The sequence below is a fragment of the Drosophila subobscura genome, chromosome E (assembly GCF_008121235.1).
Source record: "Drosophila subobscura isolate 14011-0131.10 chromosome E, UCBerk_Dsub_1.0, whole genome shotgun sequence".
Classification (NCBI taxonomy): domain Eukaryota; kingdom Metazoa; phylum Arthropoda; class Insecta; order Diptera; family Drosophilidae; genus Drosophila; species Drosophila subobscura.
In genome coordinates, this window is record NC_048531.1 from 6,825,925 (window position 1) to 6,840,186 (window position 14,262).

Consider the following 14,262-nt stretch of genomic DNA (forward strand, 5'->3'; position numbering starts at 1 on the left):
AATTTGTGAGACTTTGCTATAATTGCAAAATCTTTTCCCATCATCGGCTGAAGCCACCCAATGTTTACAAGTACTTGGAAAATAGCTATAATTCCCACCACAAGCCGCATTTGGCAAATGAAAAACGCTAGATCTAGTGAAAAATTGGCTAAATTGCCAACACTGTTCAGAGACCTGTCATCTAGTGACAACTCTACAACCAATCCATAAACAAAAAAATTTTTGTGTAAACTAAAAACAGAAGCGTTGAAAGGCGAAACTTTAGTTTAATTTTGCCTTTTATAATTTGTTAAATTTTTGTTCAGAGCATGGAATGCTAACAGGCCCTCACCAGGTGTAAGTAGTCCTTCCTGCTATGACACATTTCTGAACCGCATACAAATGTATGTACATACATATTTACGTACAATGTGTTCATATGTCGTGTTTATACTTATGTATCTTACGCACTTACGTACAAATGTGCATATGTACATACACATGTGTGCGTGAATGTGCAACGCATTGTGCTCCAGAGATCGGTGGAGAGAATAAGTTGTAGTGCCCAGCAATATGCTTACATATGTGCCTTGTGTCGCGAAGGAAAGGAGATTAATTAATTGCCCCTCATTGCAGACTGTTGCGGAAGTACATAGATTCAGTCCAGCCACACCAACAACGCATTTAATCAATGTTCTCCAACGGATTGCCGTGCAATCTGTCGTTTCCGAGCTGTCTCAGTGTTCCAAAAGACGAGATCGGTAATGAAGAGCTCTTGCCATCCAATATGGGAACCAGGGAGCCTGTCATTCTCAACGTCTACGACATGGTGGGTAGAGTACTTGGTAATTGGTGCTCCACGAATATCTAATTAAATTTGTTTGCAGTACTGGATCAATGAGTACACAACGTCAATTGGTCTCGGCGTATTCCATTCCGGTGTAGAGGCGTTCGGAACAGAATTCGCCTACGGCGGACACCCGTTTCCCTTTACGGGGGTATTCGAAATATCTCCGCGGGATCACGACGAACTGGGGGACCAGTTCCAGTTTAGGCAGAGCATTCAAATCGGCTGCACCGACTTCACGTACGAGGAAGTGCGCCGGATTGTTGAGGAATTGGGCAATCAATTTCGCGGCGATCGTTACCACCTTATGAACAATAATTGCAATCATTTTTCTGGCTCCTTGACACAGGTGCGGTGTGATTCCAATGAACCAAAGTACCAATTATAACGTGTATTATTTTTTCCCAGATACTTTGCGGCCAAGAAATACCTAGCTGGGTCAATCGTTTAGCGCATTTCAGCTCCTGTGTGCCATTTCTACAAAGGTGTTTGCCCAAGTAAGCGAGATTCATGCCGCATTGTTCCTCTGTACTGTACGCCATTGAATTGCTTTTTGTTTGCAGAGAGTGGCTGACACCAAATGCCTTGCAGCAGAGCATAACCACAATCCAAGAGCGCGAAGACTCCGACAACAGTCCGCTTTGAGACATTTGAGACCTGATCGAAAAATACGAAAATCACTTGCGAACACTCCCCCAAGCGATCACACAACAAAGTTCACTCCCAATTGCAGTCCGAAGACCAACGTTGTTAAGTTAAATTGTGCGAAATGATATGATGATGGGTTACTCAAATTTACATGGGCATATTATACATGAACAAACATTCATTTCCAAGCCAACAAACGCCCCAAGCCCAAAAACACAAACCCAAATCCAGAAACCAGAAACAAAAAGAAAAAAACTATTATTAATAGACTTAATTAGGCGATATATACATATACATACATACTTACGTACATGCATAGATACATAGATACATATACATGCGAAGTGACTAAATTATTGGCTATTGTAATTTGTATTTGTAATACGACTATTCAGAGTTAAGATATTATTAAGTGGCCGGTTAAATTTAAGTAGCAGAGCAGAGCAGAGCAGGCGCAGTTAGCAGCAGCTGCAGCAGCAGTGTCATTTATAGAATTTTAAATTAACAACTGAGAGAAACATCGAGAAATCATTATTAGGCACTTGCAAACAAACAGACATACATACATACGTACATAGATACATACATATACATATATAGGTAAACGATATCAAATGTTGCCCAATTTTACTGGTTTACTTTTGTCAACCCGGGGTGTGGTGGGGGTGGGAATTGTACTTTTTTTGAATTACCCCCCGCCATCAGCCATCGGAGCTCGATTATGGAAATAGTTTTCTGTTTAAATTCGTTGTAGCATTATTATACAGAGCGCTCTCATAAAGCAGCCGCATGTCTATCAAAACACCAAAATGATCTGTTATCAATAAATAAATATATATGTACTTGACATTCTGATATTTACACATGCATAAATACTATTATTAAACATTTTTAAAGACAAATATATTTTGATCGAAAACATTTACTTGGATTTCATTCAGCTGCAGTTTAGCTTTTGCCAACCCTCTTGGGTCGTTTTCGTAGCTTCAATATACCCACAAATACTCGTAGAAATATGCAAATTCCGTCCAGCTCCTCTTCTGCTACGCACAATATTCACATTATTAAGTTTTCAATGAAGAAATGTTACCCAAAGTCTTTCTAAAACTCAAATTTATTTATGGGAAGCCATCAAAGTCACTCGTTTAAATCCCATAGGATGCCAAAAACTTCTCCGTAGAATATTTATGTATATTTGTATGTATTTCTGTATATAAATGCCATCGGGTTGGGACTCACCAATTGAAAATAAATTAAATTGTTTTGCTTTAGTACAGTATGTGATTAAATTATGATAAATATATTAGATTAGCTATGTACAATGGGGGAAAACTCCGACGAAGACTCAAACAAGACTCGAGACATTATTGTATAAGCCATTCGCTGACAACTCCTCCACATCGATATCCTCAGGTGGCAGGCGATTCTGCCAGGCAATCGGATGTGTGCTTGGATTTGGCGTGACAATTCCGTGGGAATGGGGCGACTGCAGAGGCCTGTAGGTGATGCGATTAACGTACTCTCCGCTCAGAGATACATTGGATTGGGGAGTGGCGCGCACTTGTCCCGCATAGAGTTGTTCCTCATTGCGATAGAAATTTCCATTTGGTACGTAGCCAGAGCTGATTCGCCTGTGTGAAGGCTGTGGAGGCGGGGGCTGGGGACGATGTGGCAGCTCATGGAAGTAGGCATCCTTTGGTATGTGTCTGTCGGGGATGCCGAATTGAGGAACAATTCTGTGGGGTATGCTGTACGTTGGCGATGGGTTCAGTGAGGCAGCTTCTATGTGCTGGAAATTGTTGTTCAGATGCGAAGGCGATCGCGAGGATACCAAATTTGCTGGCTGCGTGTCCTGCTGCTGTCCTGCCGGTCGATTGGAGTCTATTGTGCTTTGCAGTTGGGCCACCATGCCTCTGACCTGACCCATATTTGGCTTTTTGAGGCATTTGATTTCGCTGTTTCTGATCTCCACTTTGCCCACGGTCGCCTCGCTGCCATTCTGCCTGATCTCCGCTTCCTCCGCATACTCCATAATGGGGTTCGAGTAAAACATATTCGACATGGTGGGAAAGCTGTCCTCCAGGCAGAGCGGTTGTCTCTTCATTAGATTGGAGACCCCTCTCTGGCCGCCGCTGGAGTGTGGCTGCCCAAGGGCTGCTGCTTCGCAGGCCTTCTCTTTGTACAATAACTTATCGCCACAGATTCTGTCCGCACTCTCGTTGAGGGCAGCTTCCTCCTTGCTCAGCTCCGCAAAGGAGGCGTCTTTTCGCAATGCTTTGATCACGGAGTTGAGCATGTTCTCTCCGCGCCCGATTCGATGGTAGTACTTGTGGTAGTCGCCTGGCGGTGGATGACTGCCGGTCGGTGATGCCTCCCAGTCCCAGCTGTTGGAGTTCTGCGAGGGATTTGAAGTTTCACTGGAGTTCGGGTAGCGCCGCAGCACGTGCGTGTACTCATCAAAGTTGGGGCTATTGACGCTCTCCTTGTCTTCTCGCAGACGGGCTGACTCGGCACCGGGACTCGGTTTATAGGGCGGGGAGAGCGAGGAGAGCTGATGCTTGCTCTCCTGTTCGCTATCCCTTTCCATAATCAACGTTGTCTTCTCCAGCAGAACACCCAAGCGCTCGGACACCTTCAGGAAATCCAGCTTCAGCTCATCGAGCTTCGAATGCTCCAGTTGCGCGACTTCTACTGTTTGTTCGGCCTCCGCTCGACACGGCGCGAGCTCCACAGCAGCATCCTCTCTGGCAGTGTCTGAGTCGTCATCGCTGTCACTTTCGAGCTCCACTTCGGGTGATTGATGAACAATAGCTTCTACGGCCTGATCCTCCAGCACGTCCACACTCCTGGAGTTGGTCAGTCTGCCAGTTTCGTAGTTTTTATCCAGTTCCAGCAGCTCCAGGCTGCGACACCGCGAAAGCGTTCGCTCGATCCGTGAACTTTTGTTTTGGTTATCGTACGTGGATCGCATGGGCTCACCTCTGCGCAGGAACTCGCTGAGATGCTGCCTCTTGTTCTCGCAACGCAGCCGATCCTCGATCATTGTACGCGTTAGCTGCTCAATCTGATCATTTGTCTTGATGGCCAACGCCTGCACCTTGTGACCCAAACGCTCCTTGGTCTTGTTCACGTACTTCTTCAGGCTCTTGCGGTTGCAGTTGAGTTTGTTCTCAATGTGTCGGAAGAAGGGGCCGCAGTAGCATGTGTTGCCCACGCTCACGGGCCCCTTGTGTATGTGTCCGGCTAGATCCAGAAAATATTGCTCGCCCGGCTTCAGTGGCTCTTTTGGCAGGGTTTCCAGTTTCGGTGAGGGAAAGGCGCGCGGATCGGGGAAATAGTGGCAGCCATAGGGCGACCAATTAATTCCCTTATCCACTACATCCCTATCCCTATCCTTGTCGGATTTGCTGCCCTCCTTGGGCTTCTCCTTGCGATTTCGGATTTTCTTCGGTGTATTCAGGATCTCGATTATTTCGCGATAATTCTTTCTGATGGCTATGTGCATGGGGCAATCGCCTTGCGCGTTCTTGATCCCCAGGCGTGCATCAGCCTCGAGGAGGATTCTGGTTAGCTTCCTTCGGCCCATGGCGCAGGTGATGTGCAGTGCGGTGTCTCCGTTCAGGTTCGTCTTGTTGGGATCGCACAGCGCAGAGAGCAATATCCGTGTGACCCCCGCGTGCCCATAGCGGCAGGCCGTGTGCAACGGAGTGTCGCCATACTGTAAGACATATTTAAGTTGGTAAACAAATTACAAATTAATCGCCTCGCTTACATTGTTTTGTACATCGGGATCGGCGCCGGACATCAGCAGTTCCCTGGAGCTCTGGTTGTGCCCGTTCTGGGCGGCCAAGTGCAGGGCAGAGAGGCCCTCGTGGTTGACAACCCCCAACGCGCTATTGTGTAGGGCTTCTATTGTGTTGGCCACCCTTGCCTTGAGCCTGCTCTTCTCCTTGGGCTGCGCCTTGGCTGCGGGTGGGGGTGCGCAAATCAGTTTGACACAGCGACTGAAGCCTCGACTGGCCGCCTCATGGAGCGGCGTGTTGCCCAGACTTGACTCCTTGGCCATGCGGTCAGCATTTGTGGACAGGAGAACTTCCAGGCGCCGGTCGTCCCCTGCCACCACCGCCTCGTGCAGGGCTGTCCAGTTGCTGGAGTCGGGCTGAAAAGTGCAAGGGTTAAGCGCCACACACAGCTCTGACCAGTGCTGAACTCACCCCAGAAATGGCGTTTGGCAGAGCTTCCTGTTTCTGAATGCGGGTGGATCCATGCTGCATTGTCTTCGACTTCAGGCAATCAAGAGACAACCACTTGAATTAACAAACCTCCTCAGATGGCTGTGGCCATTGACCATTGATCTTGTCGCAGCCACACATCAAATCAAGCCTGTCAATTGAGCGATTACATACAAGTGTTTGCTTGTATGTGTCCCATGTACGAGCACGTAATGGCGTACACGCAGTAATTACAATTTTAAATCCAAAGACTTGTTTGTTTTACCGTTTTACCAATCCAAACACAACAATCTTGAACAGATTTCAACCCGAATGAAGAGTTTTTCTTTACTTTCTTTAGAATTACAAGAACTCTGCAATGGAATTACACATATACTCGGAGTGGCTGGCTGGCTACATTTCACTTAATCCCCAGGTTAAAGCCAGATTGAAACTGCGTCTTGCCACAACTGCGATCCGATCCACTTACTACTTGCAACTCGAATCTAAATAGCGCGCCCTTATAAAAACTTTCAGCTAGGACCGATTGCATTCGCACATGCTTCTGTTGAATCAGATTACCAATTCAATTCCGTTTTTTTGCACTATTTTGCTTACGTTATGTGGAACGCCCAGAGAGATAATTTGGCCTAAGCCAGGCCTAAAAGAAACAAGAAGAAAGCCAATCGGGCAAAATTGGCAACAGGTTTATTACAAAGTTGCCATATCAGCAAAACAAAAATATTAAATGGTATATTTCGCTACCCGTAGCGCGTACACACCAGGATGATTTAAAATACTCATTAAATTTCGTAAAACTATTAAGTGCCATTTGCAAAGTATATTAAGGAAAATAGGGTTTCGAAACACTCATACGCAGTTTTACAAGTGTTTAAATGGGAAGGTGTGAGGTGGGTTAATTTCGTATATTTACTGTATTTTATGACCATAAAAAGCCATATTTCGGTATATTTCTGAGACGCAGTCACACTGATCCACAACTCTACTGAAACAAATTTTTGTTTGTCATCCGCATATTTTTTGTGAATTTAAAACATTGTAAAAAGGCATCTAGAAAAATGGCTTTGGCGGAAATTTGTAAAATCTCCAATGCTTCGTACATGAAGCCCACTGCCTGGAATTCGGCCGATGCAAATGATGACTTGAAGACATTTTCGTGCAACCTGGCCAACCCGTACACACTGGCTGCTCCGCCATTCGAGAATGTAAGAACAGAAATTTCTTATTTCCATCAAAGATACTTTATATTTGCTTTTACCTTTGCAGCCGATGCACAACTTGAATCAGATTCAAGCCAATTCGGGGAAAACCGGCATTAAAATCGACTTCGATCATGGCACCACAACCCTGGGCTTCAAGTACCAAGGAGGCGTCATTTTGGCTGTTGATTCACGTGCCACTGGAGGCCAGTACATTGGCTCGCAGACAATGAAGAAAATTGTGGAGATCAACGACTTTCTGCTGGGCACTTTGGCTGGTGGTGCCGCCGATTGTGTCTACTGGGATCGTGTCCTGTCGAAGGAATGCCGCCTGCACGAGCTGCGCAACAAGGAACGAATCTCGGTGGCCGCAGCCAGCAAGATCATGGCAAACATTGCCCATGAGTACAAAGGAATGGGTCTCAGCATGGGAATGATGCTGGCCGGCTATGACAAGCGTGGTCCCGGCCTGTACTATGTGGACTCTGAGGGTTCTCGCACTCCTGGAAATCTATTCTCCGTTGGCAGTGGCTCCCTGTTCGCTTATGGCGTCCTCGACTCTGGCTACCGCTGGGACTTGCAGGATAAGGAGGCACAAGAGCTGGGCCAGCGTGCCATTTACCATGCCACCTTCAGAGATGCCTACTCCGGTGGAATCATCCGTGTTTACCACATGACCCCAACTGGATGGGTCAATGTTTCCAACACAGACTGCATGGAGCTGCACTACAAGTTCAAGGACGAAAAGGCGGCTCAATAAAGAGGCTTGTGGGATTCTATGTAAGCAAATATTAATCATCCAGTCGAACGAAGTTTGTACTTTATTGGAAAATAATAAAAAGAAAAGCGCGGGATAGATAGTTGCTAGGCTTTTGGCTGCTCTTTGTCAGATCTCTGTTGGGTTATCATCGCCAGCGTCTCTTTGTGTCTCACCTCCGCTCGCTTCTGCTTAAAGGTGCGCTTGGTGTTGCCTCCATCCCCACGCCTTCGTCGCAGGACACCACGCTCCATTGCCTGGCGTAGCTCCTGCTCCACATCGATGTCAGTGGGAATGTGAATCTGCCGGATCATGCGATTGCGAACCACAAAATTGTCGAAAGGATGTTGGCCGCCATTCCGATCAATGAAAACTACGTTCGAGAGCTCACAGGTCATGTGTCCGTCGGCTACATCGATAATTCCAGCTACAGAAGTCTCATTTCGTAGGTCAATTAGCACTGAGTGTCCTTGCAGCATCACAGGCCAACAGTTCAGAGTGTTGGCAATTAAGTACTTTTCCTGGGAGCTAAAGTTCTGCATTTTCTTTGCGAATTGTACGTCAGCTGCAAAGATGCAAGCAAATATAAATTATATTTGATGGATATGAGAAATGTCTGCTCTTACACTGTCGGGGTAGGCCAGCAAATCCACTTCAAGTGATGAATCTACAAAGGCATCCCGCATAGGACTATGCTAGGACAGCGGAGTGGGGACCAGTGGACAACCAGTGCCAAGAACTTTTAAATATTACTAATGTTTTATTGCGCAAAGTGCCTGTCGATTGTTATTAAATTGATTCTGGTACGGAAACAGACCCTGAGGGCTGCCAACTTGTTTTTAATACAAACATGCTACATATATGTACAAAGTTAGGTACATTTTGGATTTTTTAATGAGTGGAATTAAAACTAATATTGTAGTATTGATGCTGCCTTAAGTCTATATAGCTGTGCCACGCTCCAGATTCTGCTTGATCTCGGCAGTGTGCTCGCCATAGAAACGGTCCAACTTCTTGTTAAACTTGGAGTTGCGCTCGTTGATGAAGTCCACATCGGCGTCGTCGTTGTATATGCGCCTCCTCGAGTACTTCTTTCTGCGTTCTATTTGCTGGTCCAGGTCCTTGACCATGGCGTTAATGGCCGACGGAGTGTCTTTCGTCAGGGCATGCAAAGTTGTGTGTGCACCGCCATAGAAGGCTTCCCCGAGCGCAGCCTTTTGCTTCTCATACTTTTCCATGTCTCGTGTTGGCATGCCCTTGACCAGGCGGCTGTACTGTCTTGCTGTTTGTGCCTCATATGTGGAGAAACCCAAATCGGGATTGTCCTTGCGTTTTTTCTTCTTCTCGATGCGCTCGGCATCAATGGCGGACACCTCCAACAGCTTCAGGCGCTCGTAGTCCTTGCCAGCGGCTTGTGCATCTTCCCGAGCCTTGTCGTCTGCCAGGAGCCACTCTGCTTGGCGTTTACGTGCTTCCCAATTTTTGGGCAGTTTCTTGCGGGCGTCTTCTGCCACAACTTCCTGATGATTGTCTGTGCGGGCTTCCTGGCGTTTTTTGTGCAGATCGAGCAGACGCGCCTTGCGTTGCGCCAGCTTGTCCGATGCAGATTTACTCTGCTCCATTGTTAAATTTGTTGTGGGATTAGTTTATTTGACACAATTTGTGAATTTCTTTGTTTATCTTTTCTTTTTCTCTTCTTCTTCGCTTTTCTGGTGTAAAACACGTTGGCAGCTCCCTTTTCAACAGAACAGCTGTCCGAAAACTAGGTGGCAAGGCCACAGTTTATCAACCAACACGTGCGGGAGTTTTGTTTTGTTATTTTAGCTAGCAGCCAGCCACCAAAATGAAATTTTCTTACAAAGTAAGTAGATATATCCTGTAATTACACTCACCCTAAACTAATCTATGCGCTGCTTTTATAGTTTTCCAACCTGTTGGGTACCATTTATCGCAATGGCAATTTGGTATTCTCGCCGGACGGAAATTCAGTTATCAGCCCCGTGGGCAATCGGATAACGGTGCACGATTTGAAAAAGTAAGTTGCAAGGATCCCACAATGAGTCATATTTAATTAATTTTACCTTTCTATCAGCAACAAATCACGCACCCTTTCGTTGGAGTCTCGCTATAATTACACAAACATTGCGCTCTCCCCGGATGGCAGCCTGCTGATTGCTGTGAACGAGCAGGGCGATGCTCAGCTCATCAGCATGATGTCCTGCACGGTGATACACAGACACAAATTCCAAACTGGCGTGCAGTGCATCTGCTTCAGTCCGGATGGCACCTATTTCGCAGTGGCACGTGAGAATTTGGTGCTCATATTCTGTGCACCAGGAGAAATCACCGGAGAGTACAACCCGTTCGTGCTGAAACGGAGCTTCCTCGGTGGCTATGATGATGTTACGTGGCTGGATTGGTCGTCTGATTCGCGGCTGCTGGCCATTGGCTGCCGCGACAGCTCCACAAAGATCTGTGCCATCAACTACACAACGAATTTCCGCACCTACAACTTGAGTGGCCACACAGACGGCATCGTGTCGTGCTTCTTCGAGGCAAACAGCTTGCATCTCAACACAATCAGTCGGAATGGACAGCTGTGCTTGTGGGAATGCAGTCTGTCCCCCTCGGACCTGGAGAATGCAGAGAAACCAGAGGCACCAGCAGCAAAGAGCAGGAAGCTAGAGCAAAAGGACTCGGACAATGAGTCCGAAGACGATGTGGAAAACGTTGTGGAGAAGCAGGCTTCAAAAGAAGACTCGGCAGCTATCGCCACCGATGTGAATGAGCTGAAGGACGAGGAAGTCAAGAAGATGCATCCATTCTTCTATAAGAAGCTGGCCCGCCACTATCTGGCCGATGAGCCACGCAAGGAGCAAAGGGATGTCCAATTGACGGCTGCCAACTATAATAGGCGCACCAAGGTATTGGTTGTGGCCTTCAGCACCGGAGCATTCTACCTCTACGAGCTGCCCGATGTGAACATGATCCACTCGCTGAGCATTTCCGACTATCCCATCTCGGCGGCAATATTCAACTGCACTGGTGACTGGGTTGCCCTGGCGTCGCGTGAGATCGGCCAACTCTTGGTCTGGGAGTGGCAGAGCGAGCAGTACATCATGAAGCAACAGGGCCACAGCAGCGAGATGACCTGCATTGCCTACTCCGCCGATGGCCAGTACATTGCCACGGGCGGTGAGGACTCCAAGGTGAAGCTGTGGAACACCCAAAGCAGCTTCTGCTTCGTCACCTTCAGTGAGCACACCAGCGGTGTGACGGGCATCCAGTTCAGTAGGAATAAGAAGTTCTTGGTCAGCAGCTCCCTCGATGGCACAGTGCGTGCCTTCGATGTCATCAGATATCGCAACTTTAGAACCTTTACGTCCCCGAGTCCAGCTCAATTTTCCTGCGTTGCAGTGGACTATTCCGGTGAGCTGGTGGTGGCAGGCGGGCAAGATATCTTCGACATATTCCTGTGGTCGGTGAAAACGGGCAAACTGCTAGAGATCATCAGCGGTCATGAGGGTCCAGTGGTCTCGTTGGCTTTCTCGCCCGTAGCCACATCATCCACTCTGGTTTCCGGCTCTTGGGACAAGACAGTCAAGATTTGGAATTGCCTGGAGAGCAACAGCGAGCATGAAACCATTGACGCTGTCTCAGATGTCACAAATGTGACATTCAGTCCCAGCGGTGAAGAGGTAAGAGAGGGACAAATGCCCCAACTAAATCATTCTACAATACATTATTCTTTTTATACAGATTGCTGTCGCCACACTGAGCGGTAACATAACCATTTTTGACATCAAATCTGCCAGCCAAGTGACCAGCATAGAGGGACGCAATGATCTGAGCAGCGGTCGCATGGAAACCGATGTGATAACAGCCAAGAAGAACGCACAAGCCAAGTGAGTGGCAGATTAGCAGTGGAAGTCGTTCAAGTTTCAACTTAAAATTAATTCTGATTCCAGTTACTTCTCCACGATTGAGTACTCTGCGGATGGAGAGTGTCTGCTGGCGGCAGGCAAGTCGCCCAATATATGCATTTACCATGTGAAGGAGGCCATCCTGCTCAAGAAGTTCCAGATCACACAGAATCACAGCTTAGATGGCCTGAATGTAAGCGCACACCAAAAGCACATTGATTTTATTTAGATTTATTCCTTGCAACTTCTTCAATTAGGATTACATCAGTCGTAAGCATTTAAGCGAGTTTGGCAATATGGCATTGGTGGAGCAACGTGAGGAGTTTGAGGGTGGAAAGGTTGCCATTCGACTGCCTGGTGTGCGCAAGGGAGACATGTCCTCCAGACGCTTTCAGCCAGAGGTGCGAGTTTTCTCTGTGAAGTTCTCGCCCACTGGCCAGGCTTTTGCCGCCGCTGGAACAGAGGGACTCTGCATCTATGCCTTGGATAAGGGTAAGCTAAAGGATTAAACATTTGTTTTATCATATTTTAAATTTGTTTTGTTCCCCATTTAGGCGTTGTCTTTGATCCGTTTGATTTGTCGCTGGAGGTGACGCCCAAGGCCGTCCATGAGTCCCTCAAAATGCTGGACTTTACAAAGGCTCTGGTGATGTCCTTGAAGCTAAATGAACCCAATTTGATTGCTTTGGTGCTGGAGCGTGTGCCGCACAGGGATAGTAAGTGAAATGCTAAATCGTTTTTCATTTTATTCAGGGGCCAGTCCTTGTCAGTTGGGCAACCTTCGGGTCTCTTGCCGTGTCTAAAAATAGACCGCGACACACTCACCAGAGGCGGTCGCCATTGCCCTGACTCCATTCTTCGATCGAATGTGCAAATTTGCACTTTTGCTGTGTTAATAAACAGTTTCAAGGCTCTGTTTCTCTCTCTCGCTTGCTTTGCCTTGGTTAATGCCCCATGCCTCCCCCTTTGCACGTATGTAAATGGCCATAAACTGGCCATAAACTGCTCTGCCATCTGCCAGCACGTGTCTGCATTGCATGCACGCGGAGTGCTTGTAAATTCGTGCCAATAAAAAGGCTTTTTCCTACATCTTTCCAGTCGAACTCGTCTGTGCGGATCTGTCAACAGACTTTGCCCAGCGATTGTTGCAGCAGTTGGCCCGCCTCCTACAGTCCACGCCACACATTGAATTCTATCTGCAATGGAGCTGCTGTCTGCTGACACAGCATGGCAACCAGGATGGTGTCTTCCAGCACACTGGCCTGCTGGCCCTACATGAGATCCTCTCTAGGAAATATGAAACCCTCAATAAAATGTGAGTATTTGCTTGCCAGAGAGAGCCAGTTTGAGTGAGTTCCTTGATATCCCTACAGCTGTGACTACAACAAGTACACTCTGAGGGTACTCCTGGACCGGGCCGACAAGCTGGAGCAAGAAAATAAGAGCACCAATGACGGGGACAGCGATGATGATGATATGCTGCTCATACGAACAAAAGATAATGATTCAGCGCAGATGCAGTTCAGTGACGAGGAGGAGAGTGCCACCGAGGAGTCCGAAGAGGATGAATAAATGTCTTAGTTGGTTTTGTTAATTGTACGCGATTTTTCTTTTATTAAGAATAAATTTAAAGCTTTTCCTATAAACCCTAACCGAGAGCTCACCGCACCTATGATCAGTGAATAGTGAACACCGCAACTTAAGAGATGGAAAGGATATACATAAATACATATCTAGATATATAGTACATACATTTACATATGTAAACTTAGCTGGCATAGCAGATACACAAATCTTAGATAAATATTTCTTTTAAATGGTAATTATTGTGTGTGTGTGTGATGTAATTTATTTACATTGTGTCTGTCTGTCTGTCTGTATTTTCATATCAAATATAAACTCGATTTAGCCTTAACAATAATTAGAAATATATTTTATGTACGCTTACGAGTACAATCCTGGTGTGCGATCGATTTACATATTTATATAGAAAAGCCACAGCTCCTAATGCTTGCATAAAAATACGCTATAATGGCTTAATTAAATGTAAATATTTTTTAATTATGTATATGTAAAAATCTCTAAAAAGCGTTCACTGTTCCTCTGGTTAAGCTATTTACAATCCAAATATTTCCTTAAAGGCCATTTTATTATCTCTTTAAAGCACCAATGCAATTTCTTGGCTCATTTGCCTAAGCCTAATACAAAAAAGATTTTCAAGATGAAATATTTCTCTGCTAGCAAAAAGTCTGTCTCCGACTTTCCATTCCAGGTGTACATGCATATATATATATATATATTGTCACTAGCACAGTGATATATATATATGTTTATATTCCAGCTTATTTATTGTTAAATGTGTGAGTGCTGAGTTTAGGGAAATTAAATCAAAGGTAGGACATGTCTGGAGCAGCTGAAGCATAACTATTAGTCGCAGTTCTGTGAGTTTGAGTGTGAGGGGCATAGATTAAAATTAAAGTGAAACTATAATTATCATTAAACACAAGATAAGTTTTATACAAAGCAGAACAAATACTCCAAATAAATGCGAGTATTCTCCGTGAGTGAGCAAATTGGTTGATAACTTGGTTATGGGACATTTCCGTACATGGTACATGGTACAAGGTACATGGTGTGTGTCCTCTGCTGGCAATTACTTATGATAGGTAACTGTAGT

The 14,262-nt window shown here is 46.1% G+C and overlaps 6 protein-coding genes across 7 annotated transcripts; 3 read left to right on the forward strand and 3 right to left on the reverse strand.

Annotated features, from left to right (window-relative positions):
* Window positions 1-179: 179 nt before the first annotated feature.
* Window positions 180-2,041, forward strand: LOC117890362 (deubiquitinase DESI2). Its single transcript, XM_034795155.1, has 5 exons — window positions 180-336; window positions 616-808; window positions 867-1,175; window positions 1,235-1,323; window positions 1,390-2,041. Exons 2-5 carry the CDS (start codon window positions 671-673, stop codon window positions 1,469-1,471), a joined length of 618 nt encoding a protein of 205 aa, XP_034651046.1. The 5' UTR covers window positions 180-336; window positions 616-670; the 3' UTR covers window positions 1,472-2,041.
* Window positions 2,042-2,727: 686 nt separating this feature from the next.
* LOC117890360 lies at window positions 2,728-6,415 on the reverse strand. Its single transcript, XM_034795154.1, has 4 exons — window positions 6,304-6,415; window positions 5,689-5,857; window positions 5,247-5,633; window positions 2,728-5,192 (listed from the first exon to the last, which is right to left on the reverse strand). The coding sequence occupies exons 2-4, from the start codon at window positions 5,746-5,748 to the stop codon at window positions 2,820-2,822; spliced, it is 2,820 nt and encodes a 939-aa protein (XP_034651045.1). The 5' UTR covers window positions 5,749-5,857; window positions 6,304-6,415; the 3' UTR covers window positions 2,728-2,819.
* Window positions 6,416-6,674: 259 nt separating this feature from the next.
* LOC117890007 (proteasome subunit beta type-5) lies at window positions 6,675-7,759 on the forward strand. Its single transcript, XM_034794604.1, has 2 exons — window positions 6,675-6,911; window positions 6,973-7,759. The coding sequence occupies exons 1-2, from the start codon at window positions 6,765-6,767 to the stop codon at window positions 7,663-7,665; spliced, it is 840 nt and encodes a 279-aa protein (XP_034650495.1). The 5' UTR covers window positions 6,675-6,764; the 3' UTR covers window positions 7,666-7,759.
* Window positions 7,704-8,424, reverse strand: LOC117890009 (U7 snRNA-associated Sm-like protein LSm10). Of its 2 annotated transcripts, none has more exons than XM_034794607.1 (2): window positions 8,289-8,424; window positions 7,704-8,227 (listed from the first exon to the last, which is right to left on the reverse strand). In XM_034794607.1, the coding sequence occupies exon 2, from the start codon at window positions 8,202-8,204 to the stop codon at window positions 7,770-7,772; it is 435 nt and encodes a 144-aa protein (XP_034650498.1). In that variant the 5' UTR covers window positions 8,205-8,227; window positions 8,289-8,424; the 3' UTR covers window positions 7,704-7,769. The 2 variants fall into 2 exon arrangements, with proteins under 2 accessions (XP_034650498.1, XP_034650497.1); XM_034794606.1 differs by having other exon boundaries at window positions 7,704-8,198; window positions 8,289-8,388.
* A 42-nt stretch (window positions 8,425-8,466) lies between these two features.
* On the reverse strand, window positions 8,467-9,380 carry LOC117890008 (pre-mRNA-splicing factor Syf2). The gene has a single exon (XM_034794605.1). It carries the CDS (start codon window positions 9,282-9,284, stop codon window positions 8,604-8,606), a length of 681 nt encoding a protein of 226 aa, XP_034650496.1. The 5' UTR covers window positions 9,285-9,380; the 3' UTR covers window positions 8,467-8,603.
* Window positions 9,381-9,415: 35 nt separating this feature from the next.
* LOC117890005 (periodic tryptophan protein 2 homolog) lies at window positions 9,416-13,237 on the forward strand. The gene is made up of 9 exons (XM_034794595.1): window positions 9,416-9,523; window positions 9,585-9,697; window positions 9,755-11,360; window positions 11,422-11,567; window positions 11,631-11,778; window positions 11,843-12,077; window positions 12,140-12,301; window positions 12,684-12,900; window positions 12,959-13,237. Exons 1-9 carry the CDS (start codon window positions 9,506-9,508, stop codon window positions 13,155-13,157), a joined length of 2,844 nt encoding a protein of 947 aa, XP_034650486.1. The 5' UTR covers window positions 9,416-9,505; the 3' UTR covers window positions 13,158-13,237.
* Window positions 13,238-14,262: the final 1,025 nt, after the last annotated feature.

Bases quoted from the DNA above. Each gene is read 5' to 3' on its own strand.
- LOC117890362 (XM_034795155.1), top strand. From the start codon at position 671: ATGTTCTCCAACGGATTGCCGTGCAATCTGTCGTTTCCGAGCTGTCTC. The intron at 809-866 runs GTGGGTAGAGTA...ATTTGTTTGCAG, and splicing joins TTCTCAACGTCTACGACATG to TACTGGATCAATGAGTACAC. The intron at 1,324-1,389 runs GTAAGCGAGATT...TTTTGTTTGCAG, and splicing joins CTACAAAGGTGTTTGCCCAA to AGAGTGGCTGACACCAAATG.
- LOC117890360 (XM_034795154.1), bottom strand. From the start codon at position 5,748: ATGCAGCATGGATCCACCCGCATTCAGAAACAGGAAGCTCTGCCAAAC. The intron at 5,634-5,688 runs GTGAGTTCAGCA...TGCACTTTTCAG, and splicing joins TGCCAAACGCCATTTCTGGG to CCCGACTCCAGCAACTGGAC. The intron at 5,193-5,246 runs GTAAGCGAGGCG...TATGTCTTACAG, and splicing joins ATCCCGATGTACAAAACAAT to TATGGCGACACTCCGTTGCA.
- LOC117890007 (XM_034794604.1), top strand. From the start codon at position 6,765: ATGGCTTTGGCGGAAATTTGTAAAATCTCCAATGCTTCGTACATGAAG. The intron at 6,912-6,972 runs GTAAGAACAGAA...TTACCTTTGCAG, and splicing joins CTGCTCCGCCATTCGAGAAT to CCGATGCACAACTTGAATCA.
- LOC117890009 (XM_034794606.1), bottom strand. From the start codon at position 8,348: ATGCGGGATGCCTTTGTAGATTCATCACTTGAAGTGGATTTGCTGGCC. The intron at 8,199-8,288 runs GTAAGAGCAGAC...AAGAAAATGCAG, and splicing joins TGCTGGCCTACCCCGACAGT to AACTTTAGCTCCCAGGAAAA.
- LOC117890008 (XM_034794605.1), bottom strand. From the start codon at position 9,284: ATGGAGCAGAGTAAATCTGCATCGGACAAGCTGGCGCAACGCAAGGCG.
- LOC117890005 (XM_034794595.1), top strand. The intron at 9,698-9,754 runs GTAAGTTGCAAG...CCTTTCTATCAG, and splicing joins ACGGTGCACGATTTGAAAAA to CAACAAATCACGCACCCTTT. The intron at 12,078-12,139 runs GTAAGCTAAAGG...TTCCCCATTTAG, and splicing joins CATCTATGCCTTGGATAAGG to GCGTTGTCTTTGATCCGTTT.